Source organism: Poeciliopsis prolifica, unplaced genomic scaffold, assembly GCF_027474105.1.
Source record: "Poeciliopsis prolifica strain line A6 unplaced genomic scaffold, Auburn_PproV2 SCAFFOLD007, whole genome shotgun sequence".
Classification (NCBI taxonomy): Eukaryota; Metazoa; Chordata; class Actinopteri; order Cyprinodontiformes; family Poeciliidae; genus Poeciliopsis; species Poeciliopsis prolifica.
The window spans coordinates 9,987,997-10,006,642 of NW_026562382.1; the positions used below are offsets into that span (position 1 = coordinate 9,987,997).

The following is an 18,646-nucleotide window of genomic DNA, read 5'->3' on the forward strand; positions in this document are numbered from 1 at the left end:
CATTACTTTCACTTTTGAAGGTAATGTCCATCATGAGCAGAAATGTCACAGCAGATTGGCAGCCCTCACTTCTTTCATTCTCACCCTCTCCATTTGTGTAGTGCTCCCTCTTGTGGCTGTTTTAATTAATCTTCAAGGAAATAGTGAAAATAGTTTGGTCTTTATTTGTAGACACCAAATCTTTATAGTAGGTTGAATGGTTCAACAGTAGATGTGGAGAAAATAAACATTAAGAATGCTGAACATGTGTCCAGGAAAAAAGGCAAAACCGATTTCAGAGGGTAATCCATCTGAACAAGGTGTTCTTATTATTTTCTCACAGTATGCTCACTCTTACAGTTACTGTGCCTTGCAGGCCTACTCAGACCACGTTAAGGTTATGCTTTGTCACATTAAAGCCAATAATATAATTCAATTGCATTGGGATTTTGTGCCATAAATCAACACAAAATAGATCATAACTGCATATTAGCAGAAACATTATCCATAGCCTTCAAATTTCTGTTCAAAAAGTTTAAATGTTCTGTGCGTTCCTGTTTAGCTGTCAATACTTTTTAAAACCACATGTCACGCCAATTTCCAACTCTGCATATTTAGAGACTGAAATGTCTGCACAGAAAACCTAAACACACATCAGGAAGCTCTTGCGCCACAGATTGGCAAAGGCTCATAGATCTGCTGAAAGGTAAATCTCTGCCCCCGACTGAAGTGTACTGGAAACCTTGAACAGGTTTTCTTCCAGAACTGGCCTCTATTTAGCTTCATCCATCAGCTCATCAACTCTGACCAGCTTTCTGCTAAAGAAAACCTGCCACCCGAGCTTCAGATGTCTCCAGTTTAAATCAGTTTGCTGTCTGTTGGTTGAGTGGAAATCGTGTGTTTCTAGGCTTCAGGTTGTGCCAAACTCTTTCCATTTTCAGATTATGGATTGAACAATACCCTGTGAAGCTAGAATGTTTATTAAAAGGTGTTTTGGTTCTACTGGATTTTATTTAGGGTTGGACTAGATGCTAGACTAGTCCAATCCAAATGACCTGCTTTAGTCTGTAGAACTGATGTGAAATGATAATTTTGCCTCCCTTTGCATATCATGAATCACAGTGATGAAAATCTTAACTGCAGTATCATAAGAAATGTTAAACATTCAGCCCTTCACATATTCAGCATTTAACAATGTGTTGAACATCCACACATCTTTTGAAACACAACAGTATTTCTTTATAAGGAATATAACAACTAAAAGTTTGGACAGTAACATCAGACTGAACTTGAGGCCAGATCAGTCCTGGACAGGATGAGCAGTTCTCAGTGACAGTTCCAGAAAGAAAATAGAAATGATGTTTTAGAGAAAAGAACATGCAGATATTTATGTAATAAAATGTAAAATGGATGTAAACTCATTGTCAGCTGAATTAGCTCTGACACAACAGATCAACAGGGAACCAGAGCTCCGGTCCTCCAGGACCAGACAGTGTTTTCCTGGAGCTGTCCAAGTGCTGAAAACCGAACCGTCCACCCCGGTTCTCAACCACGGCCTCAGTCTGCTGCTCAACATGCGACTCGACCTTTTTAAAGTCGCCTTCCGCTCCATCCATCACCAACAAAGCCAACAAATCATCGCTAAACTGCGGCTGTGTGATCTTTGCGTGCGGTCGGTTGTGTGTCCACTCGTGTCTCTGCCGTCGCGCGTGCCTGGCGCGACGTTCCAGATTAATGCCTCTGTGTATAATTAGATCCGTGAAATGTTTCGTTTTTGTTTTTTTTAATGGAGTGGCCCACTTGTCCTCCTGCAGGAACCATCTCTGGGTTCTCGCTGCCACCTTCTGGACAGATTGTGTCCTGCACTTTGAATGTGTCGCAGGTTACATCAACACCTGCCGGTGTGCACATAAAGAAGGACAATAAAATGTGACGTGGAGAGAGAGGGGGGGAGGGTTATAAGATGTGTGACTGTGTATAAAATAATTGCTGCTAAACCATTTTAGCAACAGTAAAAATAATAAATAAAATAAAAATAACCCTCATCTTATCAGAGTGCTTCCTTTTAATTAAATGGCCTAATTAAAGCCGTCTTTGGGCGCTTTCTCTCATGTCGCCCCCCGCCCTCACCCCCTTAGAACAAAACCAAAATCTCCTCCTTTCTCCTCCCTCCTTCTTTCTCCCATCCAGATCCCACCTCACGTAGTGTGTTGTTCATAACACCAAGCACCATGTCCGTGACCAGGATCCCAACCAAACCTGAATAGAAAACAGTAACTACTTCGGGGGGAAAGTCGCACTTTGGGGGCCGAAACCGGCGCCATTTGGAGCCAAACGCGCAGACAGTCTGCAGACAGTCTGCAGACTGCTGCTGCTGCACCGGGGGAGCTGGAGGTGCTGCTGGAGCTCCACGCTGTGACTCACCGGTGCGCAGAGGTTCACACGCACAAGCAGACGCTTTTTTCCGTCTTTAAAACAAGAGCAAATCAAAGCCGCATCTTCACCGGTAAGCGGGGGTCACCTTGACTGGGATCTATGGGAAGTCTGGAGCTCAGGTTCTCTCCTCTTCCTCGCGTCGGTGGAGAGGGAGCGCAGCAGGATCCCATTCAGGATTTATAAATATACACTTTCCGAAAAAAGAATTGTTTTTTTGCGGGTGGGAAGTGGAGGTGGACTGGACCTGTTCACCTGGACGCTCTTCAGCTCGGTAAGTGGATGTGGGCATTTGTCCGTCTAGACATTGCAAACTGAAGAAGCTCATTTATACCTGAGCTGCTCTAACAGGTGTTTTCTTTTTTAATAGCTGATAGCCGCTTCTTGTTCAGACAGCTTGTGTTTAATTTGGACGCGTCTCTCTCTCTTTTTTGTTTTCTAATCAAGTTACTTCTCTCTGAAAGAACAAAAACCTCTCTGGGTTATTTTCTGTGACATGAAATCATCGTATCATTGATGAAGATCCTGATCGCACTATTCATTTATGGAGAGAATAACATCAGAATAAAGTTTTTATAATATTTCTTTATTCCATTCTTTTTTCTTTTCTTTTCTTTTTTTTTTTTTTTTTTTTTTTTTTTTTTGCTTTGTCTTATTATTAAAATATTAAACATTTGCTGGTTATAATAATCTTGAATCTCTAACTGAGCATTGAGCCAAAAATGGTTATAATTATCTATTATTACATTGTAAAATTAAGGCTTCTATTATGCAGATATTTTATTTCATCTTGCAGATTTCAACCTAAACTTGTAATACAGACATTAAGAGTCCTTGTCCAGACTCATTATATATGTTTAGTTGTTGAGGTGTTTAAAGATTCCTCTGGGATTTCAACACTTCACCTTCTCCTCTCTCCTTGTTTTTTTTAAAGGGGAGGGAGGAGGAGAAGAAACGAAAGAAATAAAGAAAGAAAAAAGTGAGCAGGCTTTTTTGACTCTGGCTCAGGGTCTCTGGGAGAGATGGCGGCGTCTGCACCCTCCTCCTCCTCCTCTTCCTCCGGCCCCGGAGAGGATCCCAACTCGACAAATTTACGGCCGCCGGGCTCAAGTAGGTCCATCACAGATAAAATGCTGTTTTCACTCGTGCTATTTACTATATATATATATATATATATATATATATATATATATATATATATATATATAAATATATATATATATATATATATATATATATATATATATATATATATATATATATATATATATTGCCCTGAAGTGCTCGCTAATTCAGTCACATTAAATGGACCCTAATGGCTCTCATGATCACTATGGTCTTCATTCAGCAGGAACACAGAGAGACCACTCAGCCCGGCTGTTCCCTGCAGCCTTTCCAAAATAAGAATGAAATATTGAATAAAGGGAGAAATAAAGTTATATCTTGGATTATTTGATAGATTGTGAAAAAATATATATTTTAATCTGTTGTTTGAATTTTAACAAAAGATTGATTTCCTTCTTTATTTTATTTTTTTAATTGATTTTCTTTTGCTGTTAGCTGATATGTCCGATTGAAGGCGATAATTGGACCTTATTAGGCCCGTGATTTCTCTGCTTTCTTTCCGTATTTCTGCAGCCTAAATGGTTTTTATGGTCTGTGCATTTGCACATCTGCTCATTTAGGTTATCTCCTTCCTGATATGCCTCCAGCTCGAGAAAAATCTCTTCAAGTGCGCTGAGCATGTGGGGGCAATGATCTATCTAATGGTCCAAGGCAAGGGTTAAATTGGGATGCTGGTATTGGAGCGATCACCACCCCGCCACCCCACCTCCTCTCTCTCTGCCATCCCCTCTCCTCTTCTCCCTGAAATCGCACGCTACTGAGAATTTTGCTTTCGCCTCCCCTCCCAGGTGCCCCATCCCCTCTGAGTCTGGAAGCCCTTGATAACGCAGTAATTCTCTATCTGTCACCAAGCAGCCGGCTGATGTCTGCAGAAGTACCGTTCGCCTTTTTTAACCAGCATCTTTTCATTCTATTAGACCAGCAGGCTACAACGAACCTAAACCTCTAATTAATGTGGAAGGCCCGTGGATGATGAATGGGAGACGCACGGTTAACCATGCAGGCAAATCCAGATAAATACTGTGTGTGTGTGTATATATATATATATATATATATATATATATATATATATATATATATATATATATTTCTCCGTATATCATGCACGTCTCCATAAGCAAACCCCCCCAAAAAAAACACTCAATATAGAGAATGAAGATGATATTATAATAGTCTTTGTTTTGTTTGTTTGGTTTAGGTTATGATGCTTGGTGTGGAGTAGCTCATGGATGTACAAGAAAATTAGGCATGAAGATCTGTGGTGAGTTTGTATATGTGTATTTATTTCTGGATATTACACTGTAAATTGTTTGTTGTTGAGATAACAATAAAGTGTGAACCTTTATTGCTGTTATTTTGCAGTTTAACCTCACTGTTAAGTGAATGTTAAACTATTTCAGCACAAAACCTCAGTTCTGTGCAACTTATTTACAGTAAAAATGATTGCTACAAATCATGTTTGTGCATGATTTACAGTATATTGTAAAAAAATGGAAAAACTTCAATCAAATCTAATCAAATTAACTTACAGTAAACAAAACATTGCAAATCTACATCAATATGATGTTTGCAGATTATACAGCCCAAACATGCTGAGAATAGTTTTACTGTGAAAATCTCTACAACTTCACATCTGCATATTGCTTCCATAGTAAAGAGTTGTTGTGAATGCACCGATTTACAGTTTAATCGACAAAACATGTTTTAGAGTGGAAGGAGACAAGGCTGTGTTTGACAGCGTGCTTTACATCTCTCATGATATCAGTGCACAGTTGTCTGTGCACTGAAAAATGTCTATCTAAAAATGCAAAGAATGCACACAAAAAACATATTTATTTATTTATTTATTTATTTATTTATTTATTTATTTATTTATTTATTTATTCTCTCTCTTAAATTGCAACCACATTTTAAATTCAACCGGCAGAGAAAAAGCGTCACCAGAGGTTATCACGCCCCCCTCATCCTGTGCGGGAACAAATGAAAGAGGGAAATTATGTGGGATGGATTTTCCCATTTCCACTTTGAGAGTCTATTTTCAGTCTGACTCCGGCCAACGAGGACAGGCTGACGTCCACCGTGATGTTGAATATCACGCGTCAGTGCGCGGCGCGGCGCGGCTTTCTGCTGCGTCCCGCTTTCCTGCTGCTTTTCATTGCGAGCATTTAATTATCGCAGGTGGTTTGAAACGAAAGAAGCAAAAAAGAAGTAGCTAAACAAACATATCTTAGGTAAAAAAAAAAAAAAAAAAAAAAAGATGCCGGCCTTTTGAAACTTCTGCTGTCATCCCGATGAGGCTCCTCTCTCAGCGCGGCCTGCTGGAATGAGGCGCTCCAATCGTGTTGGCTTTTTTTTTTTTTTTTTTTTTTTTTTCCTCACATCGGCTCTTGAGCTCCTTTCTGCCCACCGCCGTGAAAAATCTCACGCTTTAATGGGGATTTACAGCCTGTACATGGCAGCGATTTGTTTTTGCTTGGCTGGAGTTTGGTGCTGATGTCATCGCCGGCTTCACCTTCCAGATCCCGCCTCTCCCCGCCCGCCCCCCACACACACACACACACACACACACACACACACACACACCCACACACACACACACACACACACACCCCCCCCCCTCCTTCCCCCACCTCCAGCCTATAAAGAGGGAACTGATGGCTCCCTTCACTCATAAAAAACAGACCGAGACGATACGGTGCATCCCTGTGGGGGAGCGAAGGGGGGATTAGATAATTTAAAAAGAAAACACTTACCACTGAGCTTTTTTTTTTTTTTTTTTTTTTTTCCCCCTTCTTCTTCATTTGCTTTTTCTACAAACATGTTTGGGCAGTGTGGTCATCCTCCGGACCCGTCTCCTTCTTGTAATCGTGCAGGATTCCTGCAGAAGAACAACAGTCTGGAGGAGAGGAGCAGGACGGGGAGCTCCCTGAAGGAGCGCGCGGCCCAGAGCCTCATGGCCTGCGACAACGCCGGAGGAGACGCGCGTTTCAGGCGGACCGAGACGGACTTCTCCAACCTGTACGCCAGAGGTAGGCTGCGGGAAACGACTGCACTTAAAAAAATAAATAAATAAAAACATTAATAAATTCAACTGTAAGACTTGTTGCAGTCGGTGGAGAAGTTGATTTGTGATTAAATTTAAAAAAAAAATAAAAAAGCTCACTTAATGAAATTTGTGTTAGAGGCAATTCCTCATAAAATTTTGCAACTGAAGTTGCAAAATTCATAGCAAAGTAAAAATTAAATGCAGAGTATATATGATGTTGCTGCTAACCAGAGATTTGATTGAGATCAATTATCATTAATAAATAGCTGCAGACCTTTTCCTGACTTATGAAAATCCTTTGATTGTAACATTGCGATAACAAAAAAACTAATAAGTGTGGCATCAAATTTGATTTTTTGATTATTTTTTTTATTCTGATACTAATAAATGAATCCAGTTCAGCCTTCAGACTTCACACAATAAGTCAAAAATGTTCTGGAACAATCTGCCGACAGGAAAATATTTAATCATGGACAAGACAAATCCAGCCTTTCTATAAAAGTGGCAAGAAACAGCATTTGTTGAGAGAAAGCTATAAATCCTGTTTGCTGTGAGAGATGAACAAGACACAACAAACATGTGGAAGAAGGCGCTCTGATAACTGAAATATATTTATAGCACAAACTGATAATGAATGTCACCATGAGAGCACTATCAACAGGGTGGTGGAGGTGGTGGCAGCATGATGCTGTGGGGACTGATTTCTTCATGAGTGGGGACAAGGAAGGTGGGCTGGAGAGGAAGATGGATGTATTTTAGTAAAGGTAGTCCTCAAAGAAAACAGGTCGAACACCAAAAGACTGGGGTGAATGTTCTGAAAGGAGCCATGCTTGGTTTACTAGCTATTCAACTATCCATCCATCCATTTTCTAACACCCTTGTCCATAATGGGATTGGGAGGGGTCCTGGTGCCTACCTCCAGTACCCCTGGAGATAGGCAGGGGTGCTGGAGATAGCTCGCCCGGAGGTGACCCCGCCTCTCGCCTCCGCGGGATCACCCTGGACAGGTTGCCAGTCCAGGGTGACACAGAGACAGACAGAACAAACAGCCATGCACACAGACACTCACACCTAGGATGAATTTAGAGAGACCAGTTAATCTGACAGTCATGTTTTGGACTGTGGGAGGAAGCCGGAGAACCCGGAGAGAACCCAGGCACGCACAGGGAGAACATGCAAACTCCGTGCAGAAAGAATCGAACCCAGGACCTTCTTGCTGCAAGGCAATAGTGCGAGCAACTGAGTCATTGTGCAGCCCTGCTTTTCAACTGAAAGACAAAATCAGCAGAAATGTGGGGATGTAACTGGCTGAAGTTATCATTAGCTGGATAACCTTTTACAAGATGGTGCAATGTATATAGCGGAATATTAATTCGTCTGCGTATTGAACTGATTAGGTATTTCCATATAGATGAGGATTTTTGTTGTGGACCAAATTGAGACCTTTCAAATTTTGCAGATCTGCTACCGTCAAAGAACGGAGAGGAGACGACCTTGCAGTTCTTGTTGGAGGTCGTGGAAATCCTCACCAGCTACATCAGAAAGACCTTTGACAGATCCACCAAGGTCCTTGACTTCCACCATCCTCACCAGCTGCTGGAGGGAATGGAGGGCTTCAACCTGGAGCTCTCCGACCAGCCCGAGTCTCTGGAGCAGATCCTGGTGGACTGCAGGGACACTCTGAAATATGGAGTGAGAACAGGTAGGAGGCTCAAGAACGGCAGCCGGGTCGATAGCTTGCATTCATTCACAGGTGCCTCTTTATCGCTCACAGGCCACCCCAGGTTCTTCAACCAGCTGTCTACTGGATTAGACATCGTGGGCTTGGCAGGAGAGTGGCTCACCTCCACAGCCAACACTAATATGTGAGTACAGTTGGGATAAATCACACTGTATTTGTTCCCATTTGCTTTCCAATGGTCCATGAAGAGGGGACATTATCAGCTGGAGGAATAGTTGAAGTGATGGACAGTAATTACTGTCTCCGGCTGAAGAAAACCCCACAACTCCCTAATGGACTGTCAGTCAAACCAGGAGATAAAAGAACACAAACGAGGACATTAGTGCAGCTACGCCCCTGCACTGTTGTCGATACCGGCCTGTGCTTATAGGAGGTGGATGCATAATTCAGCCCTGCAGGCAAACTAAATTGCATATTGATTAGCGTTCACAGTTTACATGGTGTCTTTGTTTCATGTTATGCCAGTTCCTGTGACATAACAAAATGGAAAGAAACAACCTCAGCTCACTCTGAGCCGTGTGTACACAGAGTGAGCAGCATCCCCGGGTCTCTGTGGGAGGTTCTGTCCTGCAATAAATCATTTTCATACTAACTACGTCCCTTCCTTCGTTTTGTGCGATTGTAAATCACAGAATCCTTCATTGAGCTACGCCGGTGGTCATCATGGTGAGTGCATTTTGCAGCAGTGTACCTCATAAACAGATACAGCCCAGTATCTCCATGACTGTGGAGATAACGCCAGCTCAGGGTTCCCAGAGTTCCTACAGCCTGAGATCAATACCATAAACCAGAGATTTATGCCTCTATTGTTCACCCTTTACAACTTCAGCACCCTGATCGCTAAATCAAACTATCAACTACTGTATGGAGTGAAACTGAAACAAAGGACTTGGGGAGGAAGTCAGAATTAAAAGCTTTATACTTTGCCCCTAAAATAATAATAACAATAAAAAGAAACAAAATACTAAAGTAGTTCTGCAGAAATTATTCTCATCCACTAGATCTTTTATTCATTAGGTGACTTTAGACAAAAAGCAAAATGTATCCACACAAAACACATGGTTGACACAAAAAGAAATACTTAAGATATAACAATCTAATTTTGTCTTAAACAATAAAAGATCTTTAGTTAATCATCGCCTTACTCTTGATTAAAGATTAGCTAAATACATATGCAAATCACATAATGCAGATTTGTATCAGCTAGAAATCTTTCTTTTATACAACCATGAACTTCTCAATTAGATAAAATTTCTGAGAGAGATATTGAAGGATTTGTTGCAACGTGACAAGATGCAGAAGAGATTTTATGTTTTTTGAGACACTGCATTCCAGTAATCTGTGTGTAATACAATTTATCGGCTTAAAATAAACACCTACATCCAATTTTACAGCTGCTAAAATGTAGAGGGGAAAAGTCATCAAATCAGACCACAGAGTTATTCTTTAGTCTCAAACTGTCAAGCTTAAGGTTATAACTCTGAAAATCATTCTGTGTTCTTGTGAAACACAACAATAAGTCATTGCATAAAAGCCCAGTAAAATACATTTAAGTTTAGAGTTTTAATATGATAAAGTGGGAATATTTTCCAACATTATGATGATATTGCAGGATACTCTCTGCTTTTATTCTTGATAAGCTGAGATAAATATTATAAATTTCCATCAAACCTTAAAAACTGTCCCATCTTTTGTCAGTGGCAACATCCCTTCCAACCTGTATGAGGTTTCTTACGCTCCAATTTACCTTTATTAATTACTCCATCACTTCTAATTATGCCAGATAAATATTGACTGACACTAATAGACTGACAATCACATTCTGCTCTTTCATAATCAGAGTAACTGTGGCCTGTCTGCAGGAGTGAGTGCGGAGAAATTAACGCATGACATCTGTGACTTGTTTGCTTTCGGTCTGCACATGTGCCTCTGCTGAAGATGCTGAGCCACTCTGCAGACGTAATGTAATCTTCCTCAGATTCATTTTACTTGCTCTGCATGAACGGACAGTACACTTCTATAATTAGAGTTTCACTGGTCTGGAAAAGATGGATTAGTCTGCCAGTACTGTAATTCCAAATTGACTGTGTCGCAGAGAGGCTTCACAATGTGTGGCTCATTTGAACAAGCCCCATATGCTCCTAGGAGATAAAAGAAATTCATGGAGAACAAAGCACCGCTTTATTGTTATCATTTCTGCACAATTTTAACCAAATGGTGCACTGCAAAGAGAGAACGCAGCAATGAAATGGCTTCTATTCATCAGATTGTAAGTGTCCTAGAATACTCAGAATGTAGATACAATTAATTATTGTCATTTGCAACATTTAGTTGAGTTTATTTAATCTGGATAAAAACAGCTTTTGTTCTTTACATTGTTTATTATCAATTAAGTCAATCTATTTGCATTACAAGAGCACACAACAACATAAGTATTTTTTGGTTTATTCAACTGTGTTTGGGGGAGAAATAAGAAATAAAAACTTTTATATACATTACAGTTTTGACCTAATTATTCCTCTGACTATCTTATTTTTTTCAGCAAATTACCTTTTTTTAGTCTATCAATTAATCGATTACTAAAATATTTGACAGTTATTTCAATAATCAGTTCTTCACAATTAATATGATTGATCAGTTCAGCCCTAAAATGTTCTTGTAGAAGGTGTTAAGAGTCTCTGATGGTTTTCAGAGCAGCAGATCTGAAACAGGTCCCGATAAATGATACCAACAACTTACACTTCTCAGATCCCCTCGTTGTCTTCTACAGGGCTTTCTCATTTGCAATTGTACAGCTGGAGCACCATTTCAGTCCCAGTTTCCTCAGAAAGTGATCTCAGCCAAAAGCGTCATTCGGGAACTCAGCACTGATCTTGTGATCTCTGGAAGTCAGTGTCCATTTGAAACCTAAAACAGAGCTGTGTGTAATGCAGGAAAACTCTGGGTTGGTTTTTTGTTTTTTGTTTTTTTGTCATAAGTAAGTGTGATCATTTTGTCTGCTTTAGGTTCACTTATGAGATTGCCCCTGTTTTTGTGCTAATGGAGCAGCTGACGCTCAAGAAGATGAGAGAGATAATTGGCTGGCCGAACGGAGAGGGAGACGGAATATTTTCTCCAGGTAAAAGGAAAACAAAAGAGCTTAAAAAGAACACAAATCTTGATAAAACAAAGCAAAGTTCAGTCCAACGTGCTGCTTGTTATTACATTTGTCAATGTACCCATGTATACGGCTATTTTGTTTTGGGTCATATTAAATAGCTGAAAATTTGCACTCTTTTGCACTTGATAGGCGGAGCTATCTCCAACATGTACAGCGTGATGATTGCCAGATACAAGTCCTTCCCTGAAGTCAAGACCAAAGGCATGGCAGCTGCACCCAGGCTGGTGCTCTTCACTTCTGAGCATGTTAGTGCAGCACTTCTTCCTCATCATCTCCACAATTTAGACCTGCTATCTTAAGCTTACAGTAAGCTGGATCTGTTCATTTGATGGTGTTTTTGTTCCTGCAGAGCCACTATTCCATCAAGAAAGCAAGTGCAGCTCTGGGATTTGGAACAGAGAATCTCGTACTATTAAAGACAGATGAGAGGTTTGTTTTGTGTTCAGTATAGTTTGGAAAAATATTGTAATATATGGAACACTGATGCTGGTTTTATTTACAGAGGGAGAGTCATTCCTGCTGATCTGGAGGCAAAAGTAATCGAGGTCAAGCAAAAGGTAAAAATAGACCTCTGGCAACACCTCACCAATCAGCTTTTTTCCCTCCGTCCAGTCCGTCCTGCAATCAGAGACACTCGTATGAGCTTCAGCTTTGTGTGCCGGAGCAGACAGGCCACTTTAATGCGACCGCTGCTGCTGTCACTTCACATTATGACACCACAGCCTCAAAATTTCTCTCCAGGAAGTAATTTCTGTAGAAGAAATGAAAGTAGAGTACCAAAAGAGGGATGCATTAAAAGAGAATTTTCTTCTCTGCCCATCTCTTTGATGTAAATAATCACATTAGACCGAGTCCTCTGCTTTCTTCTGCTTTTCAGGGCTATGTTCCGATGTTTGTGAACGCCACTGCTGGCACCACTGTCTACGGAGCCTTTGACCCCATCAATGAGATCGCAGACATCTGTGAGAAGTATAACATATGGCTTCATGTAGATGTAAGGGAATATATAATTTCTACCTTTCAACTAACTGAAGACTACATGTTTGTCATCCGTTGTACAATTTGTATGAGTGTTTCCAGTGTTATTACACTACAGCATGTTGTGCTTGTGCAGGGTGCATGGGGAGGAGGCTTGCTGATGTCCAGGAGACACAGACACAAGCTGAATGGAGTAGAAAGGTAAAACATCCTGTTGAGGGAAAGGCATGTTCAGTACAAAAAAAGGAGTGTGTTAACTGTCCTAAAGAAAAAAACTGAACCACTATAAAGCTTTTTTTGTGTGTGTGCCATGCATGCTGGTGTTTCTACAACACTTTGTACAAGTCTAAACATAAAGAAATAAACCACAATTTGTTAATTTTTTATAGTATGCCATTGTTTTGTATATCTCTTGAGCAATGCAATGGAAAAGGTGCAGTATTTACATTGTGCCACTGTAAAAAAACACTTTTCATTGCATAAAGATATTTTTAAAAAGTACATCAAGTAATGTTTTTTTAGTTGTTGTTTTAGTGTGATGAATATGCAACTAAACTGAGGGAACCCCAAATATCAAAATCAGAATTCAATCTGAAAACACCGGTTATGATTCCCAACACTGCAACTTCTTCCTCTTCATTTGACAAGTATACCATTGGTGACTCTAGCTGAAATTACGTCTTTCTACGTTTTTAGTTTGCTGTTTGTCTTTGCAAACTTGACACACTCAATCCCTCACAGAGACGTGTTTACTGTTTCCATGTCTGTGCAGGGCGAACTCAGTCACCTGGAACCCTCACAAGATGATGGGAGTGCCACTGCAGTGCTCTGCCATTCTGGTCAGAGAGAGGGTAAGTCTATGTCATCCATTCTTCTGTCGGTGAAGATGCTATGATCAGTGAAGTTGAACACAGCACTCTTTCCTCCTGTTTATTGCTCATCCTCATTGTTCTCACTGCAGGGACTTTTACAAGGCTGCAACTCTATGTGTGCGGGCTACCTGTTCCAGCCAGACAAGCAGTACGATGTCACTTATGACACGGGGGATAAGGCCATTCAGTGCGGACGCCATGTTGATATCTTTAAGTTTTGGCTCATGTGGAAGGCAAAGGTGAGCAATTATCTGATTGAGCTCACTGCCAGACTCTAACGTATTAAAGAACTGACTGTAATTTCATTTTCTTTTATCCACAAAAAAGGGAACAGTAGGATTTGAGCAGCACATAGACAAGTGCTTGGATCTGTCGGCGTACCTCTATGACAAAATAAAAAACAGAGAGGGATTTGAGATGGTGTTCAAGTCAGAGGTGAGCTCTAAACAGCTCTTTCCACAAGAGCTCTATTAACCTGCAAAATATTGAGGCAATATTCATAATTTACCCTGGTTTCAGCACTGATTAGATCATTTTACTTTGCTGACACAGTAACAAGCTGCACCCGTTCCAAATGTTGTTCTCTCTTATCAGCCACAGCACACTAATGTCTGCTTCTGGTACATTCCTCTGAGCCTCCGTGGCATGCCTGATGGGAAAGAGAAGCGCGAGAGACTGCACAAGGTAATGACTCATTAATCTGCAAATTAAGTCTCTTTTCAAACTTCTCTCCTCACATGTGGCTCATTCATAAAGACACACTCGTGGCAAAGAGGAAAGAAACAAGAAAAAAGAATTCACAGTCTCGAAGCTTTCACATTCAATCACATTATAGTCACAGATTTGAGCTTTTTTTATTTATTTATTTCATGTGACAGGACATCACAAAGAGGTGTGTTATTTTGAAGCAGAAAGAAAAGAAAATATGATTTTAAATTTTTCAGCACAATATGGCCAGAACAACTTGAAATGTATTTGGATTTAATCCCCCTGAGTCAAACCTTCTGAGCTTTTTGCAGCACATTTCTGCTCCATGATGCTTCAGAACAAAATAATTTGTTTCTACAACACATTGCTGTGGGGAACTTGTTTTGATTTTTAAATTCCTCCAGAAGGCACCGCAGAGCAGATTTCTAACTGTACAATATCTGCAACAGGTGGCTCCCAAGATCAAGGCCATGATGATGGAGTCGGGTACCACTATGGTGGGTTACCAACCGCAGGGAGACAAAGTCAACTTCTTTCGCATGGTCATCTCGAACCCTGCAGCCACCAGGTCAGACATCGACTTCCTGGTTGAGGAGATTGAGCGACTGGGCCATGAACTGTGAGAGTCTACAGCAGATCGTACTCTCCGACATTAACGAGTGCTGAGCTTTGCTGTACCCTTTGTCTTTTCAACACAGTAATATTTTTTGCCTACCAGTATTTTCTGCCAATGCACAATTACCAATAATGTACCCAGTGTGTTTTTGTCTTTAGCTACGTTGATGTATGTATTGAAAACATTTGCACATCTGACAAAAGACAAAACAAAACAAAAAAAGCACAGTGGTATTCTCGTCTCTTATGCAAAGTGGGAACAAACCACAATAAGGTGATAAATTGAAATGGGGTCATTTTCATGTAGAAACAATCTGTTTACAAAGAAAGTGAAATATTGTTAGAAAAAGAGCATTCAGTTACACTCCTAGCACATTACATGATTTTAAGACATGAACTTGAGACAAGAATAAGAAAGAATAAAAATCTGGGGATTTAATCTTTTATTGTAATTTTCGGTAAGAAAATCATCAAAACTCTGTACATCTAGCATTTTCTCTGGATTTCTGGGGAACAACATTTTGATGGATTTATCAATTTTACATATGCAAGTTTTCATAACTGAGGATTATAATAAAAGTATTATTTACAGTAGTATTACAATAGAGGGGGGAAAGTTGTAAAAGTTAGCATTGGCATGACAGCACAGCTTGCTATTGCAAGCAGATAGAAAAGCAACACTTGACCATTTTGTGATGATAAAATGAGTGAGCACCCCTCAATGCTGGTGTTGTTGAGGTTCAATGCTGGAGGTTCATAGCAATCAGCACTTGTACATTTTCATCAGAGACCAGTACTGAGAGCTAAAAATATGACCCTGCTTTTTGCAATCTTAGACGAGCATTAACTTGTATTGTAACTGTAGGGGGCGCTGTTTCATACAGAATAACCACAAAGAGTCCTGCGACATTGTTTCCCCATGAGAAATTATTGTCCCTTTTCTTATTGTTCCATTTTTTCTATACATATTTTAAAGCATATACTTTGCCGGCCCCAAATGAGGTGTGGAGACTTTTAAAATATGAATCTTGAAAAAAAAAATATTTATTTTTATGTGTTCAAAACAAAAATCATACATTTTTAAACTGATGTCTGATGAAATAATAAAATTACAAAAAACATGTCCAGACGCCATGATAAAATTACCTCTTTTAACATCTCATATACTGTATACCACCAGTTTTTCTAGAATGGAAATGCTGAGGAAAGTTCAGTTCATTAGCATCCAGATGTCGATATGTGTAATAAGTGAATTATACTGAGAAATACTGTAAAGCCTATTAATTCAGAAAGTGCTTACATTAAAAAGTTGCCTCCCCCCTGTGCCTGTAAAGCAGCCACAAAGAATGTCCCTCAATGTGTTATCTGTGTTAAAAATACAATAATCCAATATATTTTCAGACATAATAAATACAGTTATAAGAAATCTTCACAACATAGACAAAAGCATAAATAACAGAAATGTAAAAGACGTAATAATTGTTATCTGTGTTGTATTTATCGAGCCAGTTGGGACGTTGTAGCAGTCGCTGCTATCGACTGCAGTGACTTTGTGTAGATTGTGTTTCATTGCCTCTGAGCCAAATATGTCTTAGAATCACAACGAACAAATTCTGTATGTAAATCAAACATTTGGTATTATGTGTGACAAATTATTTGATTTATATAGAGAGGCTTTTATTGTGAATAGTATATATATTATCCTTTGTTTGAAAAAAAAAAAAACCTCTGCTGTAAAACATGTGTTGGTGTGTTCGTGAACCAAAGGATTAGATTACAGTCATGAATATTCTCACGGAAATGGATTTAACTTTGACTTTAGTGCAAACGTGGAGCCATGCAGTGTCGTGATTCATTGACTGAATGTCATCAAGGCTCTCTGGCCGTCCGGCTGCTGCTGACAAAAAGCACATTACCGAATCATGTTAATGAGGCAGCTTTAAATTTAGAGACATATGATTGTCTGTACTATATAATGTGAAGTGGAGTATGACTATAATATGCAAAATTATGATGGGTATGTGCTTTCTGTAGGAATAATTTAGTTTTTCTTAAAAAAAAAACTCTGCACTAAGCATTTTTGCTTGAACCAAGTAATGTATTTGCTACTGTAATAAGACTGAGTAAACACCTGTACATTCCTGATTTTTGTGGGGAGGAAATGTCCCTTGTAGTTCTTAATGTGGGCACCTTAACATGACTAAATAACTACTGTATTCACAAAACTAATAAAGACATGAGCTGTAGATCATCTGCAGGCACAAGTATCTGTGGTTTCTTTGACAGGCTTAAGGATCTGATGGGGAAAAAAAAAATAACCACAAATGGACTTTGGCAGTCAGAGCAGAGCTGGGTGGAAGAATGGAATGAGGATGCAGAATTTCACAAAATGTAAGGTTTTTAAAACGTGCCATGAAGAAGTGTTGATTCTGCTTCATGCATGTTTTGGTAGATGACATGACAACAGGCTAAATAACAGTGCAATTAGTACGTATTATAGCAAATGAGAATTTTTTGGGGGGGATATTTTGAGATATTTTCAGAACCTTCTCAAACTGTGCCGTTTGTATTTTTCCATCAAGTTTGTTTCTGTGCATATTTTCCTCTTGCAAAATGAATAAACACATTATTTTGCTTGCATCACCTTAAATAGTGTCATGATTAGCCAGTGCGGCACAACGCATGTAGTCTAATCTCACAGGTTGATCTTAACAAAGCTATGTGGTTTCTTCATGAGTATTTGATGAGGTGCTAACTGGAATGATGGTGACGGTAATTTATGGGGTGAATGCATGGACTTGGCTAATTATACAGTTAGTTTTTCATTGAGGAAGATGCAGGGTGCATCTAGGATGGATCACCAGCCTATTACAGGATTCTCACTTCTGAGGACCAGTTCATCAGATAAGGATGAATTATCCACAGGTCAAAACCTGTAGATAGAAGCTGGAGTATCCTTCCAGAGCTCATGCATGCAAGTGGAGGGAGAAAATGCAGAAGGATCACAAACTGTGATTTGAACTCAGGACCTTCAAGCTGTGAGATGGAACAGCAAGCAGCTGCAGCACTGTTCAGTTCACGTCTGCTGTCATTGTTTGCTGAAATGGCAGGTTTTTCACCATAGTATTCAAATATTATCATTGCAAAATAAAGGCTGTGCATGTTATCCTTAATATGTTGAAAATATTATTTCATCTACAGCATCAAATCATTGGGTTGCATAAAAGTTCAAGTTCTTTATTTAAACATTTTTAGCCTGTTTTTTTCAGAGCCTCCTCTCAGTCCTGTTAGCACCATTAGTCAGATTAATCGCCCCTAAGAGACTTTTTTAAGTGATTGATAATCTTCCATCTGAAATTTCATGAGCCCCCATAGCCGTTCTCCTCGTTTCTCCCTTTCCTCACATTTTTTTTGTCATCAAATGCATTCATCTGTGATCTTTTAACATTTACCTTTTCCCCCCCAGGCCCCATAGAGCCTATTTCAAGGATCTGCCTCGCTGTGTTTTATCTCGACACACTCACAAAAGGATCGACTGACTGTTTGAGCGGTCTCCTCCCTTCCTCCACCGGGCCGACGCTATTTCTTTGTTTCATGCTTCAGTGCAGCAATCATTACAGACTCGATGTCAATGGAGGCTTTTGTGAAGCTGCAGAAAACGGAGCGGTGGAGGGAGTGACCACTGAAAATCACCTCTGACTTCCTTCTACAGGAGTAATTTCTGCTATTGTTTGGTGCTTTTTTGAATGATTGTATCCGTGGAGGTTAAATGTTCCTAAAGCATAATAATGCAGCTAATTTGGAGGCAGCTGCTGGAGAATATTATGATTGAATGCAAATGGAAACAGGTTTTATAGCTCCTGCAGTCAGTCACAGTCTGGTGGGTTTTGGAGTAAATCAATGTTCCATATCAGAGTCAATCAACTCATAATGTGTGCCATTAAATCTATAATAATTGATCAAATAAAAAAAATTAAAAAAAAGCTGAA

The 18,646-nt window shown here is 39.8% G+C and overlaps 1 protein-coding gene across 3 annotated transcripts; it reads left to right on the plus strand.

The window, feature by feature from the left end:
- Positions 1 to 2,168: 2,168 nt before the first annotated feature.
- LOC129361261 (glutamate decarboxylase 1) lies at positions 2,169 to 16,921 on the plus strand. 3 transcript variants are annotated; one of them, XM_055032003.1, is made up of 17 exons: positions 2,169 to 2,686; positions 3,347 to 3,522; positions 4,736 to 4,798; positions 6,411 to 6,566; positions 8,043 to 8,285; positions 8,358 to 8,448; positions 11,330 to 11,442; positions 11,614 to 11,729; positions 11,834 to 11,913; positions 11,987 to 12,041; positions 12,362 to 12,478; positions 12,599 to 12,663; positions 13,235 to 13,313; positions 13,424 to 13,573; positions 13,662 to 13,769; positions 13,929 to 14,018; positions 14,492 to 16,921. In XM_055032003.1, exons 2-17 carry the CDS (start codon positions 3,435 to 3,437, stop codon positions 14,663 to 14,665), a joined length of 1,788 nt encoding a protein of 595 aa, XP_054887978.1. In that variant the 5' UTR covers positions 2,169 to 2,686; positions 3,347 to 3,434; the 3' UTR covers positions 14,666 to 16,921. The 3 variants fall into 3 exon arrangements, with proteins under 3 accessions (XP_054887978.1, XP_054887979.1, XP_054887980.1); XM_055032004.1 differs by having other exon boundaries at positions 3,421 to 3,522; XM_055032005.1 differs by lacking the exon at positions 4,736 to 4,798.
- Positions 16,922 to 18,646: the final 1,725 nt, after the last annotated feature.